Here is a 23,021-nt window from a genome sequence, read left to right on the forward strand (position 1 = left end):
GAAGTTTGGAAGGGAATAAGTAAACTTATGCTGTGGTAAGATATCACGTTTAGTCAAGAACAGGTGTACAAAATAATAAGCTAAACAACTAACAAATGAGTGATGGTTGCTGTTCTTCATAACACATTCGCCTGAATTACGAAGTCACATTTACAACTGCGTCTTGGATATTCCAGCACGATTTATCATTGATTATTAATTATGGAAAGATCAGAGGAATCTTTCAATGGTGATATTCACGCACATATACACATGTAACAGATATTCAGAAGAAATGTGACGAATGAAGAAAAACTTCACCAGTGTGCATGTGGTTGGCAAACGATCGTACCCTTGTCTTGAGTGCACCGATAAGAATAAACTGTTAATTGTTGCACCGTGGAAGAGGTTCCGAAACTAATTTGGAAGTTTTACCCCTAGAATCAGTAACTGTAACATGTAACGACTCTCACAGTCCGCGAACACGTGGTCGTCAAAAACAGAAATTCTGGATAAAAGAAGTGCTAAAATTCAGAACAGCTGACCAAATTGGACAGGACATATTACTGTGGGATACGATCTGCGAACTTAAGGCTCTCAGATCCGTACTTAACACGTGGTAAGACTACAAAGACAAGTGGACATTATATTACGAACTGAAATCTAAACGAACAAAGCTTGAGAAATCTGTTCAATCATACTATACTCGTGAGATCAACAACGAACTAAATCAGACTGATCTGAGAAGATACATCGCGAATCCACATGTTTGAATAGAGGCACAGCAGAACAATGGCTTGCATGCGTGGCCAAATGCAACAGCTCATAATGTTCCGAAATTAGCAAGAAAAATTCCGTAAACCGTTCAACCGGCGATGAGTGATGAGAGCAAGACGTTAATTTTGACTTGAGCTGAAATTCTACAAAAATAAGATAGTAAATCAACTATGAATAGACATTCTTACACTTACTCGATGTTGCCCGACTCTCGTCTCCCAGAACACCGCGGACCCTTTTGGAACCCACGTGTTCCGTTCATCGGCAAGTTCCCAGAGAACTCCCTATTGTGTGGTGCCCACCTGTACAAGAGCTTCGTCCAAGGCGAGCAGAAACCTCTTTGCTACCTTGGACTTGCTTTATATGATTGGTTATTCTGCCACAGTAGCAGACTACTGTTACTCCCACAGATCTAGATAATGAAATTTGCCTTGTACCCTCTCATTCATACTTTTCACTCATCAGTTGAGAGGAGGAAAGGACGTATATACTGACATACCGCACATAGATGTGTTGAATATGCGTGTGGGGCTTGGATAATTACCAAAAATTGTAGTGAAATGTGAGGTGAAATGAACGTAATATACCTTCTGCCACTATACACGCACCCAGTTCCTCAGTCGTTTGATACGCAGTTTACAGTTTGCGCCCAGAATTGAGGTGGCAGAGGTGGGTACATTGAGTTAAATGTTAACAAAATGATGAAGAGGCTCAGGAAGAGACCCTTCATCGACTGCTGGTTCATTCTAATGCTCGAAGTTTAGTTTCGTAATGTCAGTAAATACAATTTGTAAAATTCTAAGGAAACCTGTGAAGTAATTACATCTGCCTGGCAAGGATATGTTCGGGCAATTAAGATAAAACATTTTATTACGCTTTGGGATAATTTTGCAAAACTGGCATGCTTTTTGCAGACCTCTTGCAAGTAATTACAAATGACACATTTTTCGAAGTGGATGTCTTTTTCCAAACTGCTATGCAATTCACCTATCTACACTACATTTTCGAATTAATAAAGTAAGCATTGTCAGATAATCCTTCGTTAACCATCCTGAAGTGGTATATACAATGATTACACTTGCGTAGGCCCACTGAAAACGTTTTGTGTTAAAAGATCTCCTAGAAATTGAATCTGAGGTATGATGTACAAACGGCGAAGTGAAAACAGAAATAGTACACACTGATGGCATGTGGCTAGGTCATGAATCTCTGTCAACATCTTAATGGAGACTTTTGTCCAACCGTCAATACTTGCCTTATACATTCGGTATGTATTGACAATATGGTCAATATTTCGAGGGTCATCAATAGTACGTGTCAACATTTCTACTACTGACAATGTGTCAATAAACGCCTTCAGTAGGTCAACGTATTGGCGGTTTGACGATATTATTGAACGTGGAGAGGCCCCTTTGGGCAAGAAACCGGAGACTTCTCGCAGTTCTGTATCGAGCGCAAGGAGTCCGGTAGCTTCTCACAGTGCACCCTCGCAACAAAAGACAGTCGGTATCGTTGGCGCTTTTTCTGTGCTGCCGGCCGCGGTGGTCTAGCGGTTCTGGCGCTGCAGTCCGGAACCGCGGGACTGCTACGGTCGCAGGTTCGAATCCTGCCTCGGGCATGGGTGTGTGTGCTGTCCTTAGGTTAGTTAGGTTTAAGTAGTTCTAAGTTCTAGGGGACTTATGACCTAAGATGTTGAGTCCCATAGTGCTCAGAGCCATTTGAACCATTTCTTTCTGTGTTACTACTCGTTTCATTTTTAAATAGACGGAATAAATGGAAATATCACTATGTCCTAGTCTCTAGAAAGTGCTACTTCCTACACCCATTACATGACAGTGAAGGTACGGACGCCATTAAGTGAACAACGTAAGGAATGTGCTTCCTCACTGCCACTATTATGGCATTCGTAATCTCTGATGTATTATCTACATGACACTTAATATTGTGCTGCAGGTTGCTGAATATGGGTGTTTTCATGTGCCCGATTCCCGTCTATGTTGTATAATGCTTTTCGTGCAGACACAGGACGTCGTGTTAAGACTCAAACTGTGCGCATTAGGCTGCATGATGCGCAACTTCACTCCCGACGTCCGTGACGAGGTCCACCTTTGGAACCACGACACCAAGCAGCGCGGTACAGATGGGCCCAACAACATGCCGGATGGATCGCTCAGGATTGACATCACGTTCTCTTCACCGATGAGTGTCGCATATACCTTCAACCAGACAATCGTCAGGCACGTTTTTGGAGGCAACCCGGTCAGGCTGCACGCCTTAGACACACTGTCCAGTGAGTGCAGCAAGGTGGAGGTTCCCTGCTGTTTTGGGGTGCCATTACGTGGGGCCGACGTACGCCGCTGGTAGTCATGGAGGGCGCCGTAACGGCTGTACGGTACGTGAATGCCATCCTCCGACCGATAGTGCAACCATATCGGCAGCTTATTGACGAGGCATTCGTCTTCATGGACGACAATTCGCGCCCCTATCGTACACATCTTGTGAATGACTTCCTTCATGATAACGACATCTCTCGACTAGAGTGGCGAGCATGTTCTCCAGACGTGAACCCTATCGCACATGCCTGGGATAGATTCAAAAGGACTGTTTATGAACGACATGACCCACCAATCACTCTGAGGGATCTACGCCGAATCGCCGTTGAGGAATGGGACAATCTGGACCAACAGTACTTTGATGAACCAGTGGATAGTATGATAAGACGAATACAGGCATGCATTAATGCAAGAGCACGTGCTACTGGGTATCAGAGGTACCGGCTTGTACAGCAATTTGGGCCACCACCTCTGAAGGTCTCGCTGTATGGTGGAACAACGTGCAATGTATGGTTTCCATGAGCAATAGAAAGGCCGAAAATGATGTTTATGTTGATATCTATTCTAATTCTCTGTGCAAGTTCCGGAACTGTCGGAACCGAGGTGATGCAAAACTTGTTTTGATATGTGTTTATTAGCACCAGAAATAATTGTAGTTTCTTCTGAAAGAAACTGAATTGATGCCTATCTCTCTTTCATTGATATCGCTATGACACGAGATTGTGCGTCGTTTAGTGAAGGCTTTCTCGCAATTCATCTACGTGGAAACAGAATTACGACATCTTAAACGGTTTACGACATGCTTGACGTGAACACGTTAGTTGAATCACCCTGTATTATTTGATTTTGCTTTATTTGAGTCACGTGGTCCTTTATTTACAGACAGCTTCATTCAAGAGCTCTGAATATCTCTGAAGGATTCGCTTTGTGATTAACAAGTGAAGGGGGTGAGAAGTAAAGGAAGGTTTGTGTCAACTCATGTTTCGCAGCACAGTACAAGGCGTTCGTCTTATCTTTATTGGGTTCAGTGCGAGCGACGTACGATGTGAACACATGTCTGAAGAATCTGTTATTGTTTCTACACTGTGGTAACAAAAGCCAGGTGATAGCGCCGAGCACATATAAAGGTGGCAGTAGTATCGCGTACACAAGGTATAAAAGAGTAGTGCACCGGCGGAGCTGTCTTAAGGGATTCATTTGAAAGGGTTTCCAACGTGTTATGGCCGCACGAAGCTAATTAACAGACTTTGAACGCAAAATGGTAGTTGGAGCTAGACTGCTGGCCATTAAAATTGCTACACCACGAAAATGACGTTCTACAGACGCGAAATTTAACCGACAGGAAGAAGATGCTGTGATATGCAAATGATTAGCTTTTCAGACCATTCACACAAGGTTGGCGCCCGTGATGACACCTACAACGTGCTGACATGAGGAAAGTTTCCAACCGATTTCTCATACACAAACAGCAGTTGACCGGCGTTGCCCGTTTCAGGCAAATGCCGGGATGGTTCCTTTGAAAGGGCACGGCCGATTTCCTTCCCAATCCTTCCCCAACCCGAGCTTGCGCTCCGTCTCTAATGACCTCGTTGTCGACGGGACGTTAAACACTAACCACCACCACCACCACCGGCGTTGCCTGGTGAAACGTTGTTGTGATGCCTCGTGTAAGGAGGAGAAATGCGTACCATCACGTTTCGCACTTTGATAAAGGTCGGATTGTACCCTATCGCGATTGCGGATTATCGTATCCCGACATTGCTGCTCGCGCTGGTCGAGATCCAAAGACTGTTAGCAGAATATGGAATCGGTGGTTTCAGGAGGGTAATACAGAACGCCGTGCTGGATCCCAATGGCCTCGTATCACTAGCAGTCAAGATGACAGGCATTTTATCCGCATGGCTGTAACGGATCGTGCAGCCACGTCTCGATCCCTGAGTCAACAGATGAGGAAGTTTGCAAGACAACAACCATCTGCACGAACAGTTCGATGACGTTTGCAGTAGCATGGAATATCAGCTCGGAGACCATGACTGCGGTTACCCTTGACGCTGCATCACAGACAGGAGAGCCCGCGATGGTGTACTCGACGACGAACCTGGGTGCACGAATGGCAAAACGTCATTATTTCCGGACGAATCTAGGCTCTGTTTACAGCATCATGATGGTCGCATCCGTGCTTGGCGACATAGCGGTGAACGCACATTGGAAGCGTGTATTCGTCATCGCCATACTGGCGTATCACCCGACGTGATGGTATGGGGTGCCATTGGTTACACGTCTCGGTCATCTCTCGTTCGCATTGACGGCACTTTGAACACTGGACGTTACATTTCAGATGTGTTACGACCCGTGGCTCCATCCTTCATTCGATCCCTGCGAAACCCTACATGTCAGCAGGATAATTCACGACCGCATGTTGCAGGTCCTGTACGGGCCTTTCTGGATACAGAAAATGTTCAAGTGCTGCCCTGGCCAGCACATTCTCCAGATCTCCCACCAACTGAAAACGTCTGATCAATGGTGGCCGAGCAACTGGCTCGTCACAATACACCAGTCACTACTCTTGATGAACTGTGGTATCGTGTTGAAGCTGCATGGGCAACTGTACCTGCACACGCCATCCAAGCTCTGTTTGACTCAATGCCCAGGCGTATGAAGGCCGTTATTACGGCCAGAGGTGGTTGTTCTGGGTACTGCTTTCTCAGCATCTATGCACCCAAATTGCGTGAAAATGTAATCACATGTCAGTTCTAGTATAATATGTTTGTCCAATGAATAACCGTTTATCATCTGCATTTCTTCTTGATGTAGCAATTTTAATGGCCAGTAGTGTAGAATCGTCGGGCATTCCATTTCGGAAATCCTGATGGAATTTGCTATTCCGAGATGCACAGTGTCAAGCGAGTACCGAGAATACCAAATTTCAGCTATTACCTGTCAACACGATAGCGCACTGGCCGACGGTTTCTGCGCTAACGCCGCTGCTCTCGGTCGTTAAGTGAAGTTTTCAGTGTTAACAGACAAGCAACACCCCGTGAAATAACTGCGGAAGTCAATGTGGGACATACGGTGAATATATCCATTAGGACAGAGCGGCGAAGAAAGGGATACGGCAGCAAAAGACCGACGCGAGTGTCTTTGCTAACGTGATGACCGTCTCCTGCGGCGGCTCTCCTGGACTTGTGACCATATCGGTTGAACCTTACACTACTGGAAAATGGTGGCCTGGTCAGATGCGTCCCGATTTCGATTGGTATTAGCTAATGGTAGGGTTCGAGTGTGGCGCAGACTCTACGAAGTCATGGATCCAAGTCGTCAACAAGGCACTGTGCAAGCTGGTGGCGGATAAATAACGATGTGGGCTGTGTTTACATGGAATAGACTCTGTTCTCTGGTCCAATTGAACCTTTCATTGGATGGAAATAGTTACATTCGGCTGCTTGGAGACCATTTGCAGCCATTCATAAACTTCATGTTCGTCATTAGGTCACAATTGTAAGCGATTCGTTTGAAAAACATCCTGCATAGTTGGTGTGTATGATTTGGCCACCCAGGTCGCCTGACTTGAATCCCATCTAACAGCTATGAGACTAATCGAGATGTCAGTTCGTGCACAAAATTGTGCACCGCAGTTATGGACCGATGTATGGAAAGCATGGCTCGATACTACCAACGACTTGTTCAATCCGTGACAGTCGATTTTCCGTAATGCGATGACTTTTGTCACCTCGGTGTATTTTAGGCTCTAATTCCGATGATAATACCTTTTCTGACATCACTGCAGAAGAGATCGATTGATGGGACGCATTCTGAGACGTAAAGAAATCGTCAGTTTAGTATGGAAAGGGACTGTGGAAGTAAAATTTGTAGAGGGCGACCGAGAGATGAGTACAACAAACAGTTTCGACAGGTTGCAGGCTGCAGCAGTTCTTCAGAGCTGAAGAGGCTTGCGCAGCGTAGCCTGGCGTGGAGAGCTGCATCAGACCAGAGTACACCAAGAACAGAGCTGCCGATGAGGATTTTACACGGTAGTGTCCGTTTTTTGAGATTTGCGTCCAAGAAACCTTGTCAAAACAATGAAATGTTCTTGCCTATCGTCTTTAAATCTGCTGTCAAATACCTTCATAAGAGCAGCTTTCAAGTTGGTGTACCAGTGTAATTTTAGAGAGCGTACTAATATTGACGGTGAAAATAATTTCGTAGTGTAACTGCCATTCTTGCTATTATAAAGGCTCCTGTGGATAATTCTCCTGTCAAACGCAAATTCCATTTCCAGTTCCAAGGCATTCAGCATAGGTGGAGTCTATGGCTTAGAAATAAAACTGAAAAAAAAATTTCATCATGTAGAATGTGGAATTGCAATGGGTCCTTACATCAGTTGTAGTTTCCCAAGCTCGTCTTTCTAAAACTGTAATTTCTCTAATTTTGTCCGTCACAAATTATATTACAGTCTGGTATAGGGACTAGTTAATTAATGCATATTTTGCTAACTTTATTCGGTATGGCGTGTGATAAGCAGTGATTACTTACGTCCAATATCCTTTAAAATCTTATAGATGGACGAATTAGGAAAGACCAATATATAAATGGCAATGGTCATGCCGCAGTGGATACACCGGTTCCCGTCAGATCACCGAAGTTAAGCGCTGTCGGGCGTGGCCAGCACTTGAATGAGTGACCATCCAGGCGGCCATGCGTTGTTGCCATTTTTAGGGTTGCACTCAGCCTCGTGATGCCAATCGAATAGTAGCGGCTCCGGTCAGAGAAACCCATCATAACGACCGGGAGAGCAGTGTGCTGACCACACACCCCTCATATCCGCATCCTCAGCTGAGGATGACATGGCGGTCGGATGGTCCCGATGGGCCACTTGTGGTCTGAAGACGGAGTGTTTGCTTAATATGTCAATGATATGTACATGTTTACACAATAAGGCGGAACTGGTTGTTACTCCCACTGCTTTACCTCAAGGCACGCTGTGATTCTTATTAATGATGACTTTGGTCATATTCATATTTTATTGTGATACCGAGAGCCTCTTGCAAGGTATGGGCACCACTGTGTTTATTTATCTACTTTGTTGTGCAGATCCATTTCCCGTTCCTCTTATGCTGCTATCAGCTATGGAGTGAATGATTGTTTTGCGTGTGATTTCGTGGATAGATCAGCTGTAGTTCAAAGGTTTGGCGCCAACCAAATTCGAGTGAGCTCAGTCAAACGAGCCGACTGACCGCTAGCGGCGCTCCTACATTTTTCGTCACTCGTCTTCTGGATTGCTGAGAGGGTGGTCGGCCTCGAAACAGGTCTCCGTCAGGCAGTCTGATAAATATCAAAAGGATGAATGATATTATAGCTAAAATTATTAATCCGTAATTTTTAGGCACTTTCGTGGTCAGGGTTACATTGCAACCACGATTTTTAATCATTTTACAATTAAAATCCCCGGTTAGAACTTAGATTTGTAATGAGAGAATGCTGCTGATTTCAGTCCATTCATATGAAGTTAATCCTGCGGTACCTTCAGCACATTTGATGTTTACTGATTTTTGTTTTAGTTCTCTTGCATTTATTCATTTCAGTTAACTTGTTTGCTGAGTATTTGATGGTTTTTCTTTGTAGACTACGCGTCAACCTTTTGCTTCTGTCACTCGTGGTCGCAACAGTCGTAACAAAGAATAGGGAATCTCATGCAGTGTTTTCAGTTTGGCGTTCTCGAGTGAAGTGTGAAATATTTAAGTAATCTTGCGTGAAAAATTATTTGATTTTGCTTTTTGGTCCAATGGTCATTGTCTTCCTACTGCCTCCTGTGAAGTACTCCATGGAGAAGAAGCCATCTGCATCCTATGGCTGTTAAAAATAGGACTTGCGTATGTAGCTGTTAACCCAATAACGACCCACGTGATGGGTACACACTTAAGACATTGATTTCCAACTTCCAACGTAGAGGTGGCTGCACGGTCATTGTGCTGTGAACGTTCTGGTGGAAATTCAAAATAGGTCATGCGAGTGAAACTTTGCGTTCAATCCAGGGACGAACGAATATGGTGAGTACATGTTTATGGCATTGACTTATAATACCCTGAATGGCACTGCCTGCAGTGATTCTGTATAGTGATCTTTCTTGCGAAGTTTCATGAAAGGAAAAGAGTATGATGAATGTGTTAGGACGTATTAATAATTTGTATGTACGTTATATCGTGTAATTTTGGTTGCTTGACCCTTTTCTTCCCGTTTACATTATCTTACGGAAACCATGTACGGTTCATTCCCGCCAAAATCACGCATACCCCAGTAGCCATTTTATATAGTTACAGTTTGTAGCCATTATGTCTTGTGTGGGTGGCATGACACAAAGTTACTCGTGAATCAGGATTTTATTAGCAACATAATATTCCTCCCACTCCCATGCATAATTTGCGAGACCGACAATGCTACGCTGAACGCCATCAGCACATGTAAGATATTTATTGTTGTTCGTTTCCACTGAGATACGGCAGAAATGTCGGAATAAATTCTATGTCTAGATGAGAATCCGCAATTGTTTCGACTAATGATTTGCACCACCTGATCTCACCAGTTAATGAAATACTGAATTGAATTATACTGTTTTATGATTCTAATGCAGTCAGTAGGTAAGAGTACGGCCACTATAGCAATGGATCGTGTCTCACTGCGATGCTAATATTTTGCAGAGGTATGTAAAAAGGCAGATACGGCGCTGCGGTCGGCAATGTCTATATAACACAAGTATCTGTAGCAGTTGTTAGATCGGTTTCTGCTGCTGCAATGGCAGGTTATCAAGATTTAAGTGAGTTTGAACGTGTTGTTACAGTCGGCGCACGAGCGATAAGACATAGCATCTTCGAGTTAGCGATGAATTGCGGTTTTTCCCGTACGACTATTTCACTAGTGTACCGTGAATATCAGGAATCCGGTAGAAAATCAAATCTCCGACATTGCTGCGGCCGGAGAAAGATCCTGCAAGAACGGGACCAACGACGACTGAAGAGAATCGTTCAACGTGACAGACGCGCAACCCTTCCGCAAACTGCTGCAGATTTTAAAGCTGGCCCATCAACAAGTGTCAGCGTGCGAACCGAAACGGGCTTTCGGAGTCGAAAGCCCACTCGTGAAGCTTTGATGACTGTACAACACCAAGCTTTACATCTCGGCTGGGTCCGACAACGCCGACATCTGATTGTTGATGACTGGAAACATGTTGGCTGGTCGGACGAGTCTCGTTTCAAATTGCATCGAGTGGAAGGACGTGTACGGGTTCGGAGTCAACCTCATGAATCCATGGACTGTGGATATCGGCTGGGGACTGGTCAAGCTGGTGGAGGTTCTGTAACGGTGTCTGGCGTGTGTAGTTGGACGGATATGGGACCCCTGATACGTCTAGATACGACTTCGACAGGTGACATGTACGTAAGCATCCTGCCTGATCATCTGGATGCATTCATGTCCGATGTGCATTCCGAAGAACTTGGGCAATTCCAGCAGAACAATGCGACACCCCATACTTCCATAATTGCTGCAGAGTGGCTCCATAAACACTCTTCTGAGTTTAAACATATCTGCTGACCACCAGACTCCCCAGACATGAACAACATTGAGCATATCTGGGACGCCTTGCAATGTGCTCTTCAGAAGAGATCTCCACTCTCTCATACTCTTACGGAATTGTGGACTGTCCTGCAGGACTCATGGTGTCAATTCCCCCCCAATTCAGACATTACTTGAGTCCATGCCACGTCGTGTTGCGGCACTTCTGCGTGCTCGCGGGGGCCCTACGCGATATTAGGCAGATGCATCAGTTTCTTTAGCCTTTCAGTGTAAAAATGCTGAAAGCAAATCCAAGGATAGTAAGCAATGTCTATCTTAAGTGAATGTAAAGTAATTCATAATGTTCATTTATTTCTTAATCTCTTGCATAAAAGTACCTCTTCTTCACTCTGTAATACTCCACACTAGATTTTCTCAAAATTCATTTTCTTCTACAGGGTGTTTATCAAGTTCCTTACCACTTCTGTATTAACGCTACAGATTCCGACATTCCTACAGGCAGTATAAAAGAAAGTATACAATACAACAAAGAACAGCTGACACTGCTGACCGCCTACATCCTTACCACCCGAATGCCACATTTCCTCGGAGATGGACTGGCCGAACATTGCCAAGACTTTGGACTCACTGCTCACCCGATTTGACTCCAGTGGACATTTTCGTTGGGAGATTTATGAAGTCCGAGGTGTATCGAGTGAAATACGATAATCTTCAACAACTAGAAAACCACAGTTTTGAAGGCGTAGAACAAAGCTAGCAGTGTTAACAAGCATTCTTTGGGCTACGTAGGAACGATGGGACATGCGCTTACCTTGCAGGGTCATCACATTGAAATGAACTAAATTTGTATCAAGAAGTATATGAATTATGTTCACGTTGTTAAGAGCCTTTAATACAGTGTTCAAGTGGAAAATTGTGACTTTATAAACACCCGGTATTTCAATGAATAATTCATATTACTACACTATACAAAATAACAAATGCACACATTTGAGCAACAATGTAATTAGTAGGCTTTCTGATAACTGATGCAGACGTCCACATTCCCTTACAGTGGAATGTTCTGGTGCCAGAAGTCCATACGTTCCTTGTAAACATCTTGTTTAAGTTCAAATGAATCGGTAATGTGCAAGTAGTAAAGGTTGCTGTTGTCGAAAGGTTCCCAGACTATCTCCTCGCCTTCTGGAGACGGAGTCCTGGAACAAAAGAGAAGGTTCCAATAATGTCAGCCGCTGTAACATAGAAGGTTTCAGTATGAAGAGTCTATTCAAACGACTTCTTTATTCTTAAACTAGGTGTTTCATTTATCTTGACCACCTCAAATAGCTTTGCGTCCGGCAGCAAATTGAAAATGTACCAAAAAGTGTCATTTATCTACCAGAGAGACATTAACCAGCATAATTCCCTTTCTCGTAACTTTGTACTTTACGAGGTTACGTCCTTTTTTTAATAGCTCGCCGTATCTTTTATTTGGTAATCCACTGCCACTCCTCTAGACCTGTTCAGACACGTGTCAAAGTGTACCATTCACGTAAACGTGTTATTAAATGCATAACTCCATTTGTTGGAGTTGGCAGTAAATAAATGAAAACACGAGGAGAGGGACTATCTGTAATGTACGCAACACACCGCTTGAAACTACCACACTACTCCTTCCGTACTGTAATTAAGGAAACATTATTATTGTTATGCTAACTTACGTTCTCCATAGAGGAGCAGCACCCTTACCTTCTCTTTGTCGGTGTACACCACACTCACACAAAACTACAACAAAAAACGTCTGACTGAGTTACAGGCGTGCCTTTTCTTTGTGCCCCCCTTTGGTTATTGTCAACTCCAGCAAGTGGGCGAATTCCGTCACCCCGGCGCACTGTGTGTAGCACAGGAGAGTCAAAGTCAGTTTTGTGTTACGTTTTTAGTAACGTCATATTTACATGATACGTTTTTGAGCAGGTCTTCAAGAGAGAAAGTGAATTATCGAATGAAAAATTTAGAACGCTATTTAAAATAGATCGTACTACCTCTCCAACCTTCGTAACGAATGTAGAAACAAAAAACGCAGTCACATGTCCTCTGACGAAAGAAGACCACGAAGGTGAAATCACAGATTTACTTCAGACTTTGTACACCTTTAGTAGGCCATTAAAATAACGTAATGTGCAAAGTAGTAAGGTGCACTACTCTGGCAATTCCGAGAAAATCGTAAGAGAAGTTTTAAGCGTCTGTTGTGTTGCGTAATTATCTGTGCAAAAGTGCCAGTCGTTAGAGACCATGGTGGTCAAGTGGTTAGCGTTCGAGCTTCGTATGCTGGCACGGTAGCTCAGCGTGTTCGGTGAGAGAGGCGCTGGCCTTCTGTAATAATAAAAAAAAAAAAAACTGATTGAAGGAATCAACGATCAGCTTGAACGGATGTCCTGTCCGCCCAGACCAAATGCAACGAACATTACTGAACAAAATGAAAAAAAGAGGGCTAGTTGCTCTCCGTAATAAAAAAAAAACTGAGTGACAAGATCTACGACGAACTTGCAAGGATGTCTTGTGATGTCCGCCCCGTCCAAATGCGACGAACAATAACGAAGAAAAAAAAGCGTTTGAGGCCGACTATCTATGAAGCGACGGTGCGCCTCCCGATCAGACTCAATTTTTAATCTTTTTTTTATTCATCACTGGTCATATTATTTAATTTATATGACATTTGAGAGGTAATACAATTTTAAAAAAACACGTGTATTTGCGTCAAGTTTTAGTGAATTTCATGTTATTTGACTACTTATTACCTGTAATTAAATTTAATTATTAGAACAAACATATTTATAGCTGTCGACAAGTAAATGAAGAAACGAATATAATTTTCCTGAAAATGTATGCCTGTCGTGATTTGCGAAATCCATTATACATGCAGCCTAGTAAGGTACCGGCAACTACTTTGCACATCGAGCAGCAAACACAGAGGCAGGCCCCATGGGGCAGTTAACCTGCGTAATGGCGAGACGTTGCTAATGTAGCGAGAATGAACAGTGTAGGTGCAAATCTTTTAAATATCACAGAATTGACAAACGTACTACAAAAATTAAGTTTGAACGAGAGTCGAACCGTTATACACGTTTCTCTTACGTAGCTCGACCGCTATCCACTTTTTTTTATTGCTCTCATTTTGTTCAGTATGTTCGGAGCGGACGTCCAAATGGCTCTGAGCACTATGGGACTCAACTGCTGAGGTCATAAGTCCCCTAGAACTTAGAACTACTTAAACCTAACTAACCTAAGGACATCACACACATCCATGCCCGAGGCAAGATTCGAACCTGCGACCGTAGCTGTCGCGCGGTTCCAGACTGTAGCGCCTAGAACCGCTCGGCCACTCCGGCCGGCGCGGACGTCCAATGGCGTCCAAATTCATCGTTCATCCATTCACTCAACTTTTTTATTACAGAGAGCAGCTACCCCTCTAACCGAACACGCTGAGCTGCCGTGCTGGAAAATGGGTATGAGTGAAAAAAAAAAAGCAGGAATGTTTTTCCTTTCAAAGTAGGATAACTTTTATAATCTGAACCCTAAAACTATTACAAGCTACTAATACAAAATACACATAATTTTTACTTCCAGTTGCACTCTTGACGATAGCCTTACTTAGAAACAAACAGCTGTGGTTGTTCTAGTTCTACACACCTAGGTCACGCACCAGCCACAGGCGCCCAAACTCATTCTGAGGAATCAACTGATGACCGTTGTCGGATACGCTTGTTATGAAACATGGAAGCAAAGAAGGAGTAGATTAACGAGTTTCTCCCGTTCAACATCGAAGCCATTAACAGTTAGGGGGATGTTCAATCGTCGCCACCTCTGTTCACACTCCGTGCCCGTTTACTATCCTTCTGAATACTGTCGTATCTCAGTTCTCAATTAATCGTGCTTAGTATTTTTCACGCTGACATTAATCACTCCTCAAGTCACTAGTATACTATGTTTTTATCTCGGCCATTCGTGATTACCACATAAAATCGATCAGTTTCAATAAAACTGAAATTACAATAACTTGTTTCGAATATGTATTTCACATTAAATATCTTTATGCATCAGTAATGGAAAACCCAACAAGTATTTCAAGCAATAAGGCCTACGATATCCGTAAATGTTATTAAGTTACGCTCTGGGCCATTATCTCTGATGACTTCATTGTTAACTCGTGATTGTTTAGGAGGACGATGACTGGTGACAGTTTCATTACTAGAAATTCTAGTTACGAAATATATATCATCACTCGTTTCATGTTAGGAAATATTGAAGGAAGGCGAAAGCTGGTCTTTAATGGCAAGAAATTTTTGAATTTTGTATTTACAAAATAGTACATTCCAAAGAAATATATTCTGAACCTCGTAATCGGGTATCACGAGAGACACAGCGGATCTAAACGACGCATCCAGAGAGTAAATTTAACCCATACTATCATGACACACCTCCTTCAACAAGAAAAAATTATTTTCTAAAGTGGTCATTTGAGTGAAATTTTGTACAAAAAGAAAGAAATAGTGGCCAAAGGTGCTATACTTCTGTTACCAAAATATTGTCACATCTGAAATCGCGTTTTAATATTGAATTTTGAAGTGCTACTAAGTTAATCCAAAAATATCGTTATACATATGGTGGACAAAATAAATCTGGCCCAGAAAATATTTCACGCATCTTAAGATAGGCAACCCAACATACTTCGTCCACACTAGCGGCAGACGACATAAGTTGGACTTGCCAATTTTACAATGCGCAGGTGAATTAAAAGGGTCACTGTTTTCAAACCCCGTCATTTTGCCCCACTGCGACGCAGAAGTATGAAATTTGACTCAGAGGTGCTACAACCCCTTGTAGCAGTGCAAAAGTGTGATTCTCTGAGACGTTACCCTCCAGCTCAGCTATGTTTTAAACACCAAGGTGTCGACACCTGCGAAAAAAAGGCCAGGGCTCAGAAGTTCAAGTGACGTGTAAGGTGTGTTACTGATGTCATACTGGCAGAAAATCTCACTACAGTTCTGCCGAACACCTCTGTGGACTTGTCATATGATGGGGAGGTCATCACAATCGCCCCCCCCCCCCTTACCCACGGCTCCCCTCCTCTCTTGACGGCTCTGTAATTAAAATCAGGACCGGGAAGTCCAGCGTCGAAATCACCCCGTTTTCTTATGGTTGGTTGAGGAAGATATTTGAAACACCGCCGCTTAGAATCGAGACGAAGAGGTCTCAGGAGGTGGCATTAAGAGCATAACTAAAACCACCCCTTCCCTTGGGGTGTCCACTTAGGCCGGCCGCTGTGGTCGAGCATTTCTGGGCGCTTCAGTTTGGAATCACGCTGCTGCAATGGTCGGAGGTACGGATCCTGGCTCGGGCATGGATGTGTGTGATGTCCACAGGTTAGTCAGGTTTAAGTAGTTCTAAGTTCTAGGGGACTCATGACCTCAGCGCTTAGATCCATTTAAACCATTTCTTGTCCTATTAAATACTACTGTCTAAAAGTAGTGTTTGCAGTGCGATGTGTGACAGAACGACGTTCTTGACTACCTATGACACTGCTGACACCACGCCGGCCGGGATGGCCTAGCGGTTCTAGGCGCTACCGTCTGGAACCGCGCGACCGCTACGGTCGCAGGTTCGAATCCTGCCTCGTGCATGCATGTGTGTGATGTCCTTAGTTTATGTACAGGATGGCAGCCAGTCAAGGAATATTTTAGGGAATTGGTTAAAGAAATTTATTTCAAAGGCCCAGTGGAATCTTTACAAGTTTTCTCCCAGGGTAGTTCACACCGTGTCTACGTGACACAAGTCGCTTGCCTTTCAAAACCGAGGCGGTTCTGTCCAGTTAAAGCTGCTGACAGGAGACGCCCTGAGCCCTCTGCTGCAACTGCTAGCGAATTCAAGCCAATAGCGTGCGTGGGATACCGATCACCTGTGTGGACACCGGAGCATCCTGCGGAGCAGACCACACTTGCATTACTCTCTTGTAATCCATACCTCGAGCAGAATAGACGTCTTTTTGGAACGCAGAGCCTCCGGCTCTGCCTTTCACGACCGGCCACCAACGTAACTTAACATGAACCACTTCCCCTTCCGTTGCCGATTTTAATTAATTATTCGACTTCCTAGACTGGCCTAAACCTGATAACTTCCGACCCTAGGCGCGCCCTCTGTACGTCGTACATTGAAATATGTCCTGTTCATTGTACTTAATTTCCTGTTTTGTCATTTAACCGCGCGACTGCTACGGTCGCAGGTTCGAATCCTGCCTCGGGCATGGATGTGTGTGATGTCCTTAGGTTAGTTAGGTTTAAGTAGTTCCAAGTCTAGGGGACTTATGACCTTAGAAGTTAAGTCCTACAGTGCTCAGAGCCATTTGAAACATTTTTTTTTTCATTTAACGGCCGCCCTGGATGCCCACTATCAAATCCTGACCGCTCGACCTCCTGCACACTGCCGCCACGAGGCATATTTAACAGCCTTCTTCCACTTCCCTGCCAACCTATACATTAACATCAGTTGCAGAAGTCCCTCGTAAACGTCCCTTAACTTTACAATTGGTGTCAGGAGTGGGATGTAACAAATATATCCCTCCTTCCTGGCACGTATAACATTACAGTTAGGTTTAAGTAGTTCTAAGTTCTAGGGGACTGATGATCTCAGAAGTTAAGTCCCATTGTGCTCAGAGCCATTTGAACCATTTTTGCTGACACCACATGATGAATCACTCCTTCTCAACGACGTAGCGAGGGCTGAACCCCCATCGAATGTGATCTCACCGCTTTGGAGTGTAGTGCAACTGCAATTTTTGCTCTGGCATGCAGGGTGGATCGACTAAGGACCGTTCAAAACCATTACGCGACATTTGAACATTATCCAAAGTAGCAAAGGGTGTTTATGCTTATTTAGCCCTGCTGTTTTGCACTCTCCTGTGACTTGATCACGTGTCACGCGACGCTGACAATTACATAAACAGAACAGTGCAATCTCCCTCTAAGGCTCCCCAGCTTGGCCAAACCCTCGCTGTCACCTGCACGCCTTTATTGAGCACTTTGAAAATGTTCCTGTGTACAGGCAACCCTTTACAAATTCCTAGGCGCCTGATCATGCAACCCCTCGACGCCCTCCATCTGAATGGCACTAAACTTCTCTAGTACTCCGTGGCATCTCAATTCTGACCTCTATCCCATAGATGGCATAGATGGGCTGAGATATAGGTAAGGGGGAAGGAGGGAGATCATACTCCCATTGTGTGACACGTCAGTGGTCGCGTTGGAGAGAATTGTTTTGAAATTTGGTGTCAATGTGCCATTAATGGACTTTACATCCCCCATGAACGTCTCAGCTCTGGCCTTTTTCCGCATATGTCGACAACTTGCTGTTCGAATCTTCGCCGAGCCTGAGGGTGACGTGGAAGGCGACCACGCTTTTGCATCATTATAGAGAAAGTTTGTGTTACGGCGTAAACTCAAGCGCCGGCACCCCAGTCGGAAACAATAGAGCAGAGAGGGCTGTGACAAGACGTCAGCCAATTGCACGCTCACCGACCCCTCTCCAGGACGACAAGGTGACAGCAGCGGCCCCTATATGACGAGGACGTAAGCGCCGCGCCCGAGTGGTCGCGGCCCAGTCGAACAGGAGCCTCAAGGCTAGCGACTTGCATAGAAGCGTCGAAGCTCATTACTTCGCTTGTATCAGAATTTTTATACTGAAAAAAGCTTGTTTATTTCGAATGTCGCCCTTTGCTTGCGACACATCTATGTAAAAAAAATGGTTCAAATGGCTCTTAGCATCTGAGATAATCAGTCCCGAAGACTTAGGACTATTTAAACCTAACTAACCCAAGGACAACACATACATCGATGCCCGAGACAGGATTCGAACCTGCAACCGTAGCAGCAGCGCGGTTCCAGACTGAAGCGCCTAGAACCGCTCGGTCACAGCGGCCGACACATCTATGTAATTCTCGAAGTTAAGTATTGTCATTTATTTTTCGTAATAAAACTCATTAATACGATTTGCTTGAATTGTTGTCTAGCGATCCGAGGAAGCAGGTTTCCGTGACACACCATATGCGACGACTATGCAGGATTTAACAGTTTGTAGGCACCTTTGAGCCAAATTTCTAACTTCTACGTGGCAATAGGGGATCGGGGGGGGGGGGGGGGTGAGGGGGGGTCAGGAACGACGGAATCTAAAAAAGTGACATTTTAATTCTTTTATGCATTGTATTTTTCCCACCCTGTCTATGAAATCTCACTAGATTACGTAGTAAAGCGGGCCCTCTTCTTGAATTACTTTAGTGAAAAGAAACTGTAGCCATGTCACTACAGCTTTTCAGAATGTTCACAGGAAACGTGCACAGAAACGCAGTCCTGCAGTTACATCGCTCACTGTCATTTGTTGTAGAATTATGGAATCGATTTGATGCTGGCGTCTATCATTGCAAAGGAGACAGGGCAGCTGCTCTGTAGATGCCAACAACGTTCCGGAAACCCCCCGGTTGTAAAAGACTTAGCTCATCCCATTCCTTTCCGAGACTCAGAAGGCCGTCTGTAACAGTGCTCAGGTTGATTCTCTGCTCCTTGATTTCCGGAAAGCATTTGACACAGTTCCAAATCTAAGGCGTTAGACTTGATAGGGAGGCTTACAAGCAGTCTTTACGAGTGGAATAGGATGTGGATCAGAATAGGTGGGTAACTTAATAGATGGTGAATGCGTTTATCCTCTGTCGGAAACATTATGGTCACTGAGACTATGAAATATTTAAGGTGAAATTCGTAAAGGAGTAGTGTATTCGTCTTACTGTACTTTTAGGGGGCAGCATATATCCCTCTACAGTTATCATAAACTTTGTAAAGGGGCAACCAGTGTGTATACAGGTTCCAAATGACAATGGTCACAGCTGTCGATCCATTCGTGAGTCATTAGGTCTATCCCATGAGCCACTCTACGTCTAAACTTTGAAGATCTTTCGTCATACTGAAATCTCATGTGCAGATGTTTAGCACAAGGATATTTTTCAGTAACAGTAAATACATTTTACAAGAATTCCGCACAGACACCTGCCAAACAGTTCGTTAAAGTGGCAGGTCCAGTTAATAGCGCCTTGGTCACGACTCCTACAGTTTCGCAAAAAGTCACGAATTACGTAAGCATTATCATCGAACTACTGAGAGTCAGTTGTGAATGGTGCCGCTGAACAATGGAATAATTTTCAATATGTGACACCTAATGGAATTACTTAGCGATTTGTTGCTAGCCAGTGACCAAAGTCCGCCCGCAGCTCGTGGTCGTGCGGTAGCGTTCTCGCTTCCCACGTCCGGGTTCCCGGGTTCGATTCGCGGCGGGGTCAGGGATTTTCTCTGCCTCGTGATGGCTGGGCGTTGTGTGATGTCCTTAGGTTAGTTAGGTTTAAGTAGTTCTAAGTTCTAGGGGACTGATGACCACAGATGTTAAGTCCCATAGTGCTCAGAGCCATTTGAACCATTTTTGACCAAAGTCCAAATGCACTCACTAATTTCAAGTAAGAGTCCTTTCATACATCTTGACAGATACTCAGTAGTCAACACGACCGCATCTCAAAGACAATGTCCGTACCACTAGCTTCTACAACATTTTCGAGTTTCTCTGAAAGTCAGTAGACTCAACAAATCAACATTATTAATAGTATCTGCAATGTCTGTGTTATGTTATATGCTACGTAAAGTCTTCCAGAAATGCATGCATGCCTGAAGAACATTGCTTTATACATCGTATAACACAGTGGTGTACTGAAAACTGCAGCACGCAGAAAGGAGAGCCCTAATGGCTGTAAACTCTGATGATTCGTAGACCAGAAAATGATGATTCAGATTCAGGAGGTTCAGTTAGATTCAACAGCGGCCTCTCTCGCGGGTCATTGTACAATAAATTTTTATACTTCAGCAAAATTTGTAACAGCAGATTGTCATGTTTTACTACTTCGTGAATTTTACAAATGTAAGTAGGAGTTTCCACCGTGATGATGATAACTTTAGTCTAAATATGATTGTAAGAAAGAGAATTCATTAATTTTAACGCTTATTCTAAAACATTTTTAGATATAAAATCATTTATTCTCCTGTAAAACTTATATTGTGTATAATTGACGTAATGCTAAAAAATCTAGTTTGAGAATAGTAAATTTATATTAGTTAGTGCGATATACCGTTCAGATAGCATTTATGTTGAGGTGCACCCAACCTACTGTCCTTAGTTTTCAGACATTTGCCAGCCTGGACAGAGCCGTTAGTTAGCTTTGAGCAGTCAGTTTTGTGTAGGTGGAAGACTGTAACCTAATAATGCTTGAGACATAGCGTAATTTAATTTGGAAAGAAACATTTAGTGGTCTTATGAGTATTTACAAGTAAAGAGCAAAATAAGTGTAGACTTAAGGTATTTCGACCATGGGTACTCAAAATAAAGCAGTTTCCATTTTCTAGAAATATTGTATAACGTGCAAAGAATAGCAGAACATGCAGAAGGATGCACAATGACGAATTACTGTGCTAAGCCAGATCCTAAAATACTGTTAATTTTGCGTTGTGGCCTAGAGGTGGAAAGTTACAGGTTTTAGGGAATAGTTATGTCATACCGCTTGTCTGCTCGTACTGAACACGCCGCTTCCACAGAGATTCGCTTACGAAACATGCCGTTATAAGAGGGTAGTACGCAGCACTGAATACGTAATGGCTTACGCAATGTGACTCTAAAGTTCCGCCAACAGTCATGGTTCGACACTGCAGTTCCTGTGCACCTATCTACTTTAACCACTGCATTAGGTTTCTTGTTCGAGAACTACAACCAGTCCATACACCACCGGACACTTAAACGCCGTCGCTGAGAGTGTTTTTGTTTTCCTATCCAGACTAGCCCCTCTTTAAACTTGCTGTTCAATGAGGCGCATACGTGCTACACCAGTGGTGCCAACCACAGCCAGCTGGGCCGCTGCCGACTACAAGAAAAAGAAAATATTTCATGAGGTCATGAATCACAGAACAAAAGTACCAGAGGTTTTGTGTATTTCATGAAACCCACCCACATTAGCGGCATTTTTCTCGCGTCGGTTCTCGTTTCACCTTCATACACAAAATTTCGCTTTCTTTCGAAGACCACCTATTTCACGCATCGTTATCATTCGAGGCTGCCGGCCGGTCTGGCCGAGCGGTTCTAGGCGCTACAGTCTGGAACCGCGCGACCACTACGGTCGCATGGATGTGTGTGATGTCCTTAGGTTAGTTAGGTTTAAGTAGTTCTAAGTTCTAGGGGACTGATGACCTCAGCAGTTAAGTCCCATACTGCTCAGAGCCATTTGAACCATTCGAGGCCAAAATTTGTCTCCCGCATTTAATAGTTTCAAAAATTAAGTAAATTCGTTCTACTTCACCTATTTCTGTTAAAATTGTTTTCATCTCATGTGAAATCATGTGTAAGCGAACTATAACTGTACAGAATTACCTAAATGCTTCAAAATTATTCCGTGATCGTTGTTCTTGTCTGTTTACAACATCGGGGATCTTGTAAAGCCCACCCTGCGTGTATGACCTTTCCCACATAGGACAGACGACTCCTACAAATGCGGAAGAGATGCAGGGACCACAATATATACATCATATTCCTACAGACCAATAAATCTGTTGTAGCGATACCAGTCACTCTGTGAGGTATTAACGTGACATTATAGCGTCGACCTTACCTTTTTGTGACTCGGTAGTGAAAGAATCACTTGGAATTCATTTGGCGAAAAATTTGATTGACAAAAATAGACGTTTCATCCGAGACTTTCACGAAATCCTGCGCGTCCTTTTGTAAAGTCGCAAAGACGTCACTACAACGTAGATAATAATGACACATCGATACCCCTTGGACTGACTGCGAAGCCTCAGATTCTTTGCTGCCGACGGATCAACATCTATGGCGCTTGTGTTTTCTGTGGTTTAAAACGAGGCAACAAACACTATAGCGTGCTGTAGCTCAATTGACTCACTAAGTATTAGAAAAAGAACTCTGGAAATGTAATGGACTGGACTATTTATTTATGTTACGTCTGAGTATTGAACAATATTCTTTTTGTTCTTTCTGAAAACATAAACGTATATAATGGCAGTCAGTTTGATACAGTTTAACAAGTTGTAATTTTGTTAATATTAACAGAGAAAGAGCTTATTAGCGTGTCGATAGGTAGCAATGTCAATCTAATAGCAGAGTGAGTGTAAATAGTAGCTGAAGTTGGTTGTTGTTGACTGGCAAGCGAGGAAATGGCCTGTTTTGCAGCTGCAGGTTTAGAAACGTTTTCGGTGTACGGTACGTATTGTGACCTGAACGGACGCACTCTGATGA

At 43.7% G+C, this 23,021-nt stretch overlaps 1 protein-coding gene and 1 pseudogene across 1 annotated transcript in view; one reads left to right on the plus strand and one right to left on the minus strand.

The window, feature by feature from the left end:
- Positions 1 to 7,680: 7,680 nt before the first annotated feature.
- On the plus strand, positions 7,681 to 7,798 carry LOC126200058 (5S ribosomal RNA; annotated as a pseudogene).
- A 3,210-nt stretch (positions 7,799 to 11,008) lies between these two features.
- LOC126198850 (carboxylesterase 4A-like) overlaps positions 11,009 to 23,021 on the minus strand; it is a 118,806-nt gene continuing 106,793 nt past the window's right edge. The window contains exon 10 of the mRNA XM_049935436.1: positions 11,009 to 11,854. Within this exon, the coding sequence (XP_049791393.1) occupies positions 11,707 to 11,854 (148 nt within the window). The 3' untranslated portion in view covers positions 11,009 to 11,706. The remainder of the gene's footprint in view (positions 11,855 to 23,021) is intronic.

The sequence above is a fragment of the Schistocerca nitens genome, chromosome 8 (assembly GCF_023898315.1).
Source record: "Schistocerca nitens isolate TAMUIC-IGC-003100 chromosome 8, iqSchNite1.1, whole genome shotgun sequence".
Taxonomy (NCBI): Eukaryota; Metazoa; Arthropoda; class Insecta; order Orthoptera; family Acrididae; genus Schistocerca; species Schistocerca nitens.